Below are 12,786 nucleotides of genomic sequence, written 5' to 3'. Positions count from 1 at the left end.
TCCAGTGAGCCAGTTCTTCACATCAGGTGGCCAAAGTATTGGAACTTCAGCATCAGTCCTTCCAATGAATATTCAGGACTGATTTCCTGTAGGATGGACTGGTTGGATCTCCTTGCAGTCCCAGGGACTTTCAAGAGTCTTCTCCAACACCACAGTTCAAAAGCATCAGTTCTTCGGCACTCAGCCTTCTTTGTGGACAGTTGAAAAAGAGAAAGGAAGGGCGGGGGAGGTAAACGTATAAAGCACAGGAGCAGCTGGAGGGCAGCAGAGAAGGCAGGTGCGGGTGGCTCAGGAGATGAGAACATCCTCTCCCTGCTCCCCAGCACTGAAGTCATCCCTGCAGAACAGAGGTGGTGCTCCCCAGTGGAACGGTAAAGGCATTGATGGCAGACTCAAGGCGTCAGTGCGTTTTTGGAGGATGGAAAGCAAATACACAGTGGCCACTGACAGAGAAAATACAGTGGTGATGAAACCTGGGTGTCGTCAGGATGGAGAAAGCAACAACACTTGACTGCAGCTCCCCCAAGGACTCCCAAAAGGCTGGGAGTGGGAGACACTCGGGTCTCCTGAGGGGGGGATGTCGGGTGTGGAGGGCAGGGTCTGTTGAGGCTTATTTGGACCCCAGGCCCCTTCCCCAACTTCCACGGGCAGGAAGCGGCCCCCAGCCCACTGCAGCCGTCTCTGAGGAGGCGGGATCAGTAAACTCTGCCATGTGGGACCAGAGGCACAGCCGGGTGTGGAGCTGAGATGCTGTCATAACAGCCGGAGCAGCAGCGTGGGCACACAGCGGGACGCAGCATCCTTCTCGATGGGCCCCTGGGCCCCAGAGGCCAGGTCTCATCAGGCAGGAGTGCTGTCTGGGAAAACCGACAAGCCAGCTGCTGCTCAGGGGTCTCCACCAGCTGCTCCAGCCCCCAGGCCTCATCCCAGAAACCATGTCCAGAGAGTCAGAGTCTCCGGGCACTGGGAGAAAGTCCCCAACACAAAACCCAGAGGCAGGAAGGTGGGAAAGAGAGGAAAAAAAGAATTAGCTCAGAGGAAATAGAAATAATAAAGGGAGCAGGGGAGCTTCTTTCAAGTACAGTTAACATCAAAGAGATAAGAGACGTTGATTTTATGGACAAGAATAGCATGCCATAAAAGACAGATTGTTCAGAAAATTCAGAGAATACTACGCTTTTTTTCTTGTTCACTTCAAGGACTAGAAATAGAGAAAATCATTTGGATAATGAAAAATATAGAGATGAAAGTTCAGAGAGAAAAACTCAATGACTGATTCAGGAATTTTAATACCTATTTCCAATTAGAATTTTTTTTAAATAAAAGAGCAGATAAGGGTGATGAGCTTGCCCCCGACCCCAAGAGCTGGGCCTGAGCCCTCTTGGGATGTGGTTTCCGCCTCTCGGGACAAAAGCAGGCTGTGCCTGGGGCCAGGCCTGCCCCCTGATGTCCTAAACGGGGGCCTGGGGCACCCACCTCCCCCTTTGGGCCTCGAGTGTCGCACCCCAGGGCTGGGATCAAGGTCAGCCCCACACCTTGTGGATGAGGAAAGGACAGTTCCTCTGGAGGACACAGGACAGTTGTCCCCAAGGGGAAGAACTTTACTTTGGCTGGGGGCGGGCAGGGGTGGAGTCACAGCTCCGAGGTGAGCGAGCTTGTCTGGGGACAAACCGAGGGGCCAGCTCACCCAGGAGGTCAGAGGGAGAGGAGTCAGCAGACAGCGAAAGCTAATAAAAAAGCAGGGGGTGATCGAGTGGGTGGGGGGAGACGAAGGCGTCATCAAGGTGTCCACATAGAGACTGACCATCGGGGCAAAGAAACAAGTCACTGGGGAAAAAAAGAGAAAAGAAGGAAAGCAAACAATTAAAAATAAATAAATAGAACATGTCATAACAATACACACAGTAACTATAACACTTCATTATAGAACACGATTGACTCAAACACAACACTGAAAACTAAAGATTTTCAAATGGTTTCACAAAGTAAAATCAAACCCCATGTGTATCCAGGAAATGCATCCAGAGCAACATGTCTCCTTTTGCCAAAAGGGCAAACGGTTTCGGCAAATGCACAGTAGGAGAGGAGAGCTGTGAACGGTCAGTGTAGGATTCCGGTGCAGAAACGGCATTCAGACAGATGAAAAGGATACCTTGGGTGCTTAAAGCGACAACTCATGATGCCGTGTCTGCTGTGAACACCTTCGTGAAGCACAGTAACCACCTGTGAGGTGCAGGACCATCAAGATGCAGAGAAGGGAACCGCTAAGCTCCGGGGAAGACCGCTCCTCTCGGTCCAAGAAAGGTCAAAGGGCAAAGCATCAGGAAGGAGACAGAGATCCTGGTGATGCAGTAAACTTCACCTCTGGACACAGGACACGCCCCCCCTCAAAGCAGTCATGGAAACACACAGCACATTTCACCACAAGCAAGTGTTCAATAATGAAATACAAACATAAATCTCCATCAGGAATGCTGAAAAGCTACAATACAGAATCTAAGCACTGTACCAAAAAGCCCTTTTTTCTTCTTCTTGGGGGAGAAAAAACTCTATAATAAAAAACAGTCATTAGCTGAAAAATACAAATAAAAATTGTAGAATTACTAAAAATTAGGGGCAATAAAAGTGCTGCATATCAGAATGTATGGGATACAGTTAAAACAGTGATCAGGAAAAATTGTGTAACTTTACAAAATTATACCAATAGAATAAAAGAAAAAAAATAAAGGAATTAAGTTCCCAACTCAAAACCTGGAAAGACAGCTATAAAATAAGCCAAGAAAAAGCAAAAGGAAAAAAATAATAAAGCTAAAAGTAAATGTGACAGAATAGAAACCAAATTCATATTTACTTAATATTTGCTAAGTAATTCTTAACATAACTATTAATAGAACATAATAGAAAATTAAGCACAAGGATTAAATCAAAATGTAGTTTCTTTTAGAAGAGATGAACACATACTTTTATAATTTGCCTAAACAAGAAAATAAAGAAAGAAAGGGAGAAATAACAAAGAAAAATATGAGCATAAAAAACTAAGAACTATTTTGTACAACTCCATGCAAATTCACTTAAAAATATAAATGAAACAAAAACATCCTGGTTTAGCCACTAAGTCGTGTCCAACTCTTTGTGACCGTAGCCCGCCAGGCTCTTTTGTCCACGAGATTCTCCAGGCAAGAATACTGGAGTGGGTTGCCATTTCCTTCTCCAAAATAATATCCTAGGAAAACACAATTTTCTAAAATTGACCCAAATAAAGATAGAAAGCTTAAACAGACCTACTCCCAGAGACAAAATACAGAAAGTTATCTAAGAGAACTGTTCCCTTAAAAAGAAAATAAAACTCAAAAGGTTTATTGGGAATCTATTATATAAATACAAAATAATCTCAACAGTATTTAAATTGTTGCAGGATACAAAAAGACAGAAACCTTCAAATTCTTTCTTGAAGCAACTATAATATTGATCTCTAAGCCAATAAAGATAGCCCAAAAGGAAAACCAGAGACCCATATTTCTTATATCAACGCAAAAAATCCTTCAAAACTTACTAGCACACAGAATCCAAAAACAGATTAAAAAATAATACATCATGTGTAAGTAGAATTTATTAGGAATGTGAGACTGGCTCAATATTTGAAAATCCATTAATATAATTTGCCACATTAATAATAGCTATAAGGAAGAAATGGTATGATTTTCTCCATAATACTAAATAGCCTTCAATAAAATTCAGCAATTTCAATAAGAATTCCAGAAAAGGCAATGGCAACCCACTCCAGTACTCTTGCCTGGAAAATCCCATGGATGGAGGAGCCTGGTGGGCTGCAGTCCATGGGGTCGCTAAGAGTTGGACACGACTGAGTGACTTCACTTTCACTTTCACCTTTCACTTTCATGCATTGGAGAGGGAAATGGCAACCCACTCCAGTGTTCTTGCCTGGAGAATCCCAGGGACAGGGGAGCCTGGTGGGCTGCCGTCTATGGGGTCGCACAGAGTCAGACACGACTGAAGTGACTTAGCAGCAGTAGCAATAAGAATTCATGGATATTTCTCTAAATACACAGACACACACTTAGACATATGTACAGATCTATCTCCATTTGCATCTGCGTGCATGTGTGCTAAGTCACTTCAGTCATGTCCGACTCTTTGCAGCCTTAAAGACTGTAGCCCACCAGGCTCCTCTCTCCATGGGATTCTCCAAACGAGAATACTAGAGTGGGTTGCCATTTCCTCCTCCGAGGGATCTTCCCAACCCGGGGATCGAACACATGTCGTTGTCTCCTGGCTGGTTCTTTACCAATAGCGCCACCTGGGAAGCCCACATTTGTACTTAAATGCACACATACACATGTATATACGTGAAAGTGTTAATTGCTCAGTTCTGTCCGACTCATTGCGACTCCACATACCCAGACGTAAAGTCAGCCTTTAGGTTATTATCTTTCTTAATAGGAAAATAATAGAGGTATTTCCCACTAAGGTCAGAAAGAAGGCAAGAATTCCCATTCTCCACACTACTATTTTGGAGAAGGAGATGGCAACCCACTCCAGTACTCTTGCCTGGAAAATTCCACAGATGGAAGACCCTGGTAGGCTACAGTCCATGGGGTTGCAAAGAGTCATACGTGAGTGAGTGACTTCACTTTCTTTCTATAGTTCCTTTTGGAGAAGGCAATGGCACCCCACTCCAGTGTTCTTGCCTGGAGAATCCCATGGACAGAGGGGCCTGGTGGGCTACAGTCTATTGGGTTGCAAAGAGTTGGACATGGCTAAGCAACTCACACACACACACACACACACACACACACACACACACACACTATTATTTAACTCTATATTGAAAATATAATTAATACAATTGGATAAGGAAAAGTCATTACAGGGTTGAAAATTCGGAAAGCAATAAAACTTTATATGCACATGAGGTGAAAATATACTTGGAAAATCAAAGAGACTCAACAATGAAAATAACAAAAATAATAAAAGAACTTTTAAAAATAGGAGAAGGTAAAATGAATCCACAAAAGCCAATAGCATGTGTCTGTGTGGGTGTGCAATGGAAGAGAAACTCACTATTACAAAAGCAACAAAGAGGGTCTAGTGCTTATGAGTTAACTTATCAAGAAATATGCAGCCTTTCGGATCCGCCATCTGCGGTGGAACCGCCGCCAAGATGCAGATTTTCGTGAAGACCCTGATGGGGAAGACCATCACTCTCGAGGTCAAACCCTCGGATACAATAGAAAATGTAAAGGCCAAGATCCAGGATAAGGAAGGAATTCCTCCTGACCAGCAAAGACTGATCTTTGCTGGCAAGCAACTGGAAGATGGACGTACTTTGTCTGACTACAACATTCAAAAGGAGTCCACTCTACATCTAGTGTTGAGACTTCGTGGTGGTGCTAAGAAAAGGAAGAAGAAGTCTTACACCACTCCCAAGAAGAACAAGCATAAGAGAAAGAAGGTTACATTGGCTGTTCTGAAATACTATAAGGTGGATGAGAATGGCAAAATCAGTCGCCTTCGCCGGGAGTGTCCCTCAGATGAATGTGGTGCTGGAGTTTTTATGGCCAGTCACTTCGACAGACATTACTGTGGCAAATGTTGTCTGACCTATTGTTTCAACAAACCAGAAGACAAGTAATTGTATATTGGTTAATAAAGATATGAGCTAACATATAAAAATAAAATAAAATAAAAAGAAATATGCAGAATGCACGTGAAAATAATTTCAAACCACTCGTGAAGAGCACAAAAATGACTTGAACAAATGAAAAAAGAAAAATCCTTCGTTCTTGCAGAGGGTAATTCAACATTATAAAAACATCAATCCTCCTTAGAGATACTATATACATTTAACAAAATGGAAATAAAACTCCCAGTAAGTTTTTATTGTGAACTTACACAAGCTGATTCTACAGTTTAAATGAAAAATTAAGCCTTCAACATAATTATATTGCATATTATTCAAATGCAGCTAATAGCTAGGAAAATTCTAAAAGCAGAGCAGTGAGGGAGGATTAATCCTACTCGATATTAAAACATACTAAAAAGCCTCAATAATTAAAGCCGTGATCTTGGCAAAAGAGCAAGCCAACCAGTGGAACAACAAGTCCAGGCAGAGACCCAAAATCATATGTGAATACAGTTCATGGTGAGGGTGACATCTCAGATCACTGGGAAAAGATGGTTTCTGTGATAATAAAAGATGTTGCTGACACACAGCATACCTATGGTCCTTCTGCCCATGTCCTCTGCCTGCCTTTTGTCTGTGGAAAAACTTTAGCCAAAGAATAAGCTTAGTCAGAGAAGTGAGAACATGCCAAAACAAAGGGAAGAGTCAGAGCAGACCAAAGAATAGCGATGGGGTCAGCGAGCAAAGCCAAGGGCTTCAGTCCCTGCTCAAGGCCTACAGGTAACATTCAGGACCCTGCAGACCCTGAAACACCGGGTGGAAGAAGCTAATGACACGGTGACCAGACTGCAGCCGGGACAAGCTGCCGCGACTCTGAGAACCGGCCTCAAGGAGACGGGAACAAGGGGACCGTGGCCCTGAAGACCAGCTGTTCTGAAGACGACCAAGACCGCGCTGGGCGGGCCAGCGATGACCAGTTCTGTGACGGCTGTCAGAGCGGGCTCCACTTCTGCATGGAGCCCTCTCCCTCAGTCTATAAAAACCCTGGACCCCTGGTTGAGGGGGGCGGGGGTGAAGGTCAACCTCCAGACAGGAGTCTGCCCTACCTGCTTCCCATCCCCAGTTGCCAGCCTCCAAAATAAAGCAAACTTTCCTTTCCACCAGCCTTGCCTCTTTCTTGGCTTTTGAGCAGTCAAATGGACCCCACTTTCATTAACATTGTGATCATTGTGTGGCTGTTTAAAAAGGCATAAATGAGTCTATCTTTCACACCACATGCCAGAATAAAGACCAAACAGATCAGTGATCTACATAGGAAAACTTCTAGAAGAAAATATGGGTAGATTCTTTTATAGTGAAAGATGTGAAGGAAACTTTTTAAACTGTGACATAATTTATATGCAGTAAGAAGCAACAGCTGGACCACAAAGAAGGCTGAGTACTGAAGAACTGATCCTTTTGAATTCTGGTGCTTAGTGGACAGCAAAGAGATCAAACCAGTCCGTCCTAAAGGAAATCAACCCTGAATATTCATTGGAAGGACTGATGCTGAAGCTAACGCTCCAATAGTTTGGCCACCTCATGCAAAGAGCCGACTCATTAGAAAAGACCCTGATGTTGGGAAAGATCAAAGGCAGGAGGAGAAGGGGATGACAGAGGATGAGATGGTTGGATGGCATCACCGACTCAATGGACATGGGTTTGGGTGGACTCCAGGAGTTGGTGATGGACAGGGAGGTCTGGCATGCTGTGGTTCATGGGGTCGCAAAGAGTTGGACACAACTGAACGACTGAACTGAACTGAACTGAAAAGCTTAACATACTTCTTAAAAGTCAAATATGATAATAAATGTCATACCCTAAAATTGGAAACCCAAAGAAGCAAAGGAATTTAACAGCATATCAAACTGATAACACAACCTCACAGCAAGGAGAAGTAATACAGGCAAAGTTTTACCCCAGCTCTCTGACTATTCACACTTTGTGAGGTCTACTGTAACAACAGTTACTGCAGAGACATCTGGGATTTCTCTTCACAAACTTGTGTTCAGCACGGTGTTGATGTAGTGATTCTGAAGTGAGCTTGTGCGTGGCATGGTGGGGCAAAGAGGCAAGGTTTATTCAGCCCCGGGAGACCCAGAGTCTCACCACAAGAGACGGTAAAGACGAACGTGGAAATAGGCACAACCTGCGGGTCTGGGTTTGCGCCAAAGCATCCGTGGAAACATAACTTCCAGCCCCGTCCACTCAATGGGCCAGCAGCAATGAGCCCTCCTACACCCCAAGTCTGTTTACACACTTTGCTCCCCATGGAAAGTAACCAAGTCCCCTTAGAAAACTAGCTCACCCCACATCTCAGGCTAAGGCATGGTGAGCAAGGAACACCTTTCCTGTCAGAAGGCAGAGAACCCCTTAATTGTCAAATGGGCCATATCAAAAAGTGAGAGAACCTGATGTGAGGGGCTCAATGGTCAGCCTTCAAACAATCTGATCGTGAAAAAGAATGCTAATGATAATAGATTATAGCACATGGGATTGAAAAGAATAATTGAGTCCACAGTGAATTCGTTTTTAGAAAAGGCTAGAAAGATAAAGTCATTCTTTACAAAAGAAGTGGTTTGTAAGTGGTCAAACAGGAGACAGCAAGAGTGAAGCAGTGAATCAGTGAACTAAGATGAACTGGAATTGGTGAATTTAACTCTGTTGATCATTATATCTACTACTGTGGGCAAGAATCCCTTAGAAGAATGGAGTAGCCATCATAGTCAACAAGAGAGTCTGAAATGCAGTACTTGGATGCAATCTCAAAAAGAACAGAATGATCTCTGTTCATTTCCAAGGAAAACCATTCAATATCACAGTAATCCAAGTCTATACCCTGACCAGTAATGCTGAAGAAGCTGAAGTTGAATGGTCTATGAAGACCTACAAGACCTTCCAGAACTAACACCCAAAAAAGATGTCTTTTCCACTATAGGGAACTGGAATGCAAAGGTAGGAAGTCAGGAAACACCTGGAGTAACAGGCAAATTTGGACTTGGAATACAGAATGAAGCAGGGCAAAGGCTAATAGAGTTCTGCCAAGAGAACGCACTGGTCATAGCAAACACCCTCCTCCAACAACACAAGAGAAGACTCTACACATGGACATAACCAGATGGTCAATACCAAAATCAAATTGATTATATTCTTTGCAGCCAAAGATGGAGAAGCTCTATACAGTCTGCAAGAACAAGAGCTGGAGTTGACTGTGGCTCAGATCATGAACTCCTTATTGCCAAATTCAGATTAAATTGAAGAAAGTAAGGAAAACCACTAGACCATTCAGGTATGACCTAAATCAAATTCCTTACAATTATTCAGTGGAAGTGACAAATAGATTCAAGGGATTAGATCTGATAGACAGAGTGCCTGAAGAACTATGGACAGAGGTTTGTGACTTTGTACAGGAGACAGGGATCAAGACCATCCCCAAGAAAAAGAAACGCAAAAAAGCAAAATGGCTGTCTGAGGAGGCCTTACAAATAGCTGTGAAAAGAAGAGAAGTGAAAGGCAAAGGAGAAAAAGAAAGATATTCCCATTTGAATGCAGAGTTCCAAAGGAGAGATAAGAAGGCCTTCTTCAGTGATCAATGCAAAGAAACAGAGGAAAACAATAGAATGGGAAAGACCAGAGATCTCTTCAAGAAAATTAGAGATACCAAGGGAACATTTCATGCAAAGATGGGCACAATAAAGGACAGAAATGGTATGGACCTAACAGAAGCAGAAAATGTTAAGAAGAGGTTGCAAGAATACACAGAAGAACTACACAAAAAAAGATCTTTGTGACCCAGATAATCATGATGGTGTGATCACTCCCTTAGAGTCAGACATCCTGGAATGTGAAGTCAAGTGGGCCTTAGAAAGCATCACTACAAACAAAGCTAGTGGAAGTGATGGAATTCCAGTTGAGCTATTTCAAATCCTAAAAGATGATGCTTTGAAAGTTCCTCACTCAATATGCCAGCAAATTTGGAAAACTCAGCAGTGGCCACAAGACTGGAAAAGGTCAATTTTCATTTCAATCCCAAAGAAAGGCAATGCCAAAGAATGGTCAAACAACGGCACAATTGTACTCATCTCACACGCTAGCAAAGTAATACTCAAAATTCTCCAACAGTATGTGAAACGAGAACTTCCAGATGTTCAAGCTGCATTTAGAAAAGGCAGAGGAACCAGAGATCAAATTGCCAATATCTGCTAGATCACTGAAAAAGCAAGAGAGTTCCAGAAAAACATCCACTTCTGCTTTATTGACTATGCCAAAGTCTTTGACTGTGTGGATCACAATAAACTGTGGAAAATTCTGAAAGAGATGGGAATACCAGACCACCTGACCCACCTCTTGAGAAATCTGTTTGCAGGTCAGTAAGCAATAGTTAGAACTGGACATGGAACAACAGACTGGTTCCAAATAGGAAAAGGAGTACGTCAAGGCTGTATATTATCACCCTGCTTATTTAATTTATATGCAGAGTACATCATGAGAAATACTTGGCTGGATGAAGCCCAAGCTGGAATTAAGATTGCCAGGAGAAATATCAATAACCTCAGATATGCAGATGACACCACGCTTATGGCAGAAAGTGAAGAACTAAACAGCCTCTTGATGAAAGTGAAAGAGAAGAGTGGAAAAGTTGGCTTAAAGCTCAACATTCAGAAAACTAAGACCATGGCATCCAGTCCCATCACTTCATGGCAAATAGATGGCGAAACAGTGGAAACAGTGGCTGACTTTATTTTTCTGGGCTCCAAAATCACTGCAGATGGTGATTGCAGCCATGAAATTAAAAGGCGCTTACTCCTTGGAAGGAAAGTTATGACCGACCTAGACAGCATATTAAAAAGCAGACATTACTTTGCCAATAAAGGTCTGTCTAGTCGAGGCTATGGTTTTTCCAGTAGTCATGTATGGATGTGAGAGTTGAACTATAAAGAAAGCTGAGTGCCAAAGAATTGATGCTTTTGAACTGTGATATTGGAGAAGGCTCTTGAGAGTCCCTTGGACTGCAAAGAGATCCAACCAGTCCATCCTAAAGGAAATCAGTCCTGGGTGTTCATTGGAAGGACTGATGTTGAAGCTGAAATTCCAATACTTTGGCCACCTGATGCAAAGAACTGACTCATTGGAAAAGACCCTGATGCTTGGAAAGATTGAAGGAGAAGGGGATGACAGAGGATGAGATGGTTGGATGGCATCACCGACTCAGTGGACATGAGTTTGGTTGGTGACGGACAGGGAGGCCTGGCATGTTGCAGTCCATGGGGTTGCAAAGAATCAGAGATGACTGAGTGACTGAACTGAACTTACAAAAGAAAGTCCGTTATAAACATAGGAGGAATAACACAATTAGAATATCTGCAACCACAGTTGAGGATGACAAAAATCATTGGGGGAAGGTTGTTGGGGGGCTGGATGTTCACACAGCTTCAGTGTCTCATCCCACAGATTTCTTATCATTTTCAGAAAGGGCCACACAGCTTACACTGGGCAAGCCTGAGAGTCACCTCAGCCAAATGATCAGAGCTAGCCAATGCAACGAGCCAGAAGGGACACAGATCACCTGTGTGGCCCTCCTGCCGAAACAGTCTACCTGAACTGAATCCCGAGGAAGGAAGCACACAGCCCAGGCCGCAGACGCCGCACGAGACACTCGGCTGGACTGTGTGGTGTCCACGTCGTGAGGGGGGGAAAGCTGCTCGAGACCAAACGAAGTGACAGAGATGCCCAAACAGACATAACGTGGTCCTTGGGGGTTCCTGGATTGAAAGGGTATGTGAAAGGCATTTTGGGGCCAACTGGGCGAATTGGAATACGGAGTGTTTCTGATGTGCAGGGGAGCCCAGAACAGCACGGGCAAGTCGGGGCAGCCTCGTTCCTGGCAAGGACATGCCGAAACACCCCCGGGTGAGTCAGGATGGTGTGAGAGAGAGGGGCAGAGGGCACAGGAGAACACGGGCGTCAGTGATGCAGACAGTGCTGGAAGGAGGGGCGCAGAGGCTACGCGCGGGTAAGCCTGACCCTCCCGCGCGCAGGGGACAAAGCTGACGCTCTAGCCACACGGCAGCCCCGGGTCGAGGCCCAGCTCCGCCACTTCCTCGCTGTGTGTCGGCACCAACGCCTTAACCCCTCTGGGTCTGTTTCTTCACGGGTCAACAGATAGTACCTGCCTTCCTGGGTTATTGAGAAAATCAAGAGTTAAAAGGCGAAAAGCGTGCTTCCAGGAGCTCCTGGTCCATAGTAAGTGCAGGTGAAACAGCTCCACAAGGAGACTGTTTAGAAACAGGCAGGAAACCCCCATGGTCGGCACTGAAATGGTGAGCAGTGTCCTCCCCAGGGGAGAGGGTCTGGGGGTGGGCAGGACGCTGATGTCCTTCCGAGGCACGCAGGACCACGTGCGAGTTACACTCGGCTCCTGCGTGAATCTAATGGAGGGTCGTCACTGAGAAGGAAGCAGAGCAGGACTCAAGATGCAACTTTAACGCCGTGTGGCCAGAGACGAGCTCTGACACACACACCTCTGCGCGCTCGTCTCCTTCCTGGAAAAGGAAAAGGCCGAGGAACCCAGAAGCCAGTTCAAATGGTTCTTACTCTTAAAAAAAAAAACAGCCTACCGCCCAAGAACGCTTACATAAAACTCCCGAGGGTCAGTGGAAAACAGCAACAAAGCATGTTCCATTGTGTGACCTGCCCTGGGCCCTAGCCAGACACCCACTTAGCGGGATGGCCCGCCCTCTGTGGGCGCAGCACGTGGGCTTTGGGGCTCCAGGGCCCATCTGCCCGCAGGGTCATCTTTCCCTGGGGCTCCAGGCTTCCTCCAGGCCCGCCAGGAGCAGGGCACCCATCTCCATCTCAACCTCTGCCCAGGACTAGGAATCAGCAATTGGTCACTCCCAAGAGCCACTAAGGTGCGTGCTGCAACCACCGACCCAAATAAACACATTTTCTCAAATTTGCAAGCATGCATGCACACGTATCACAGCGTGAGAACTCTTTCTCCTCCCAACATGCAGTCCTGTTCTGAGTTTCCTTAAATTGCGAGCCTGAAAACACGCAGGCACGGGGAATGGGTTCTTCCCATCGCTGACTTTACTAGGTTT

At 44.9% G+C, this 12,786-nt stretch overlaps 1 protein-coding gene across 1 annotated transcript; it reads left to right on the top strand.

Annotated features, from left to right (window-relative positions):
* Positions 1-5,167: 5,167 nt before the first annotated feature.
* Positions 5,168-5,691, top strand: LOC133049161 (ubiquitin-ribosomal protein eS31 fusion protein-like). Its single transcript, XM_061133071.1, has one exon. It carries the CDS (start codon positions 5,183-5,185, stop codon positions 5,651-5,653), a length of 471 nt encoding a protein of 156 aa, XP_060989054.1. The 5' UTR covers positions 5,168-5,182; the 3' UTR covers positions 5,654-5,691.
* Positions 5,692-12,786: the final 7,095 nt, after the last annotated feature.

The sequence above is a fragment of the Dama dama genome, chromosome 30 (assembly GCF_033118175.1).
Source record: "Dama dama isolate Ldn47 chromosome 30, ASM3311817v1, whole genome shotgun sequence".
NCBI classification, from domain to species: domain Eukaryota; kingdom Metazoa; phylum Chordata; class Mammalia; order Artiodactyla; family Cervidae; genus Dama; species Dama dama.
The sequence above is the reverse complement of the archived record's forward strand: the minus strand, read 5'-3'. Positions and strand labels throughout refer to the sequence as shown.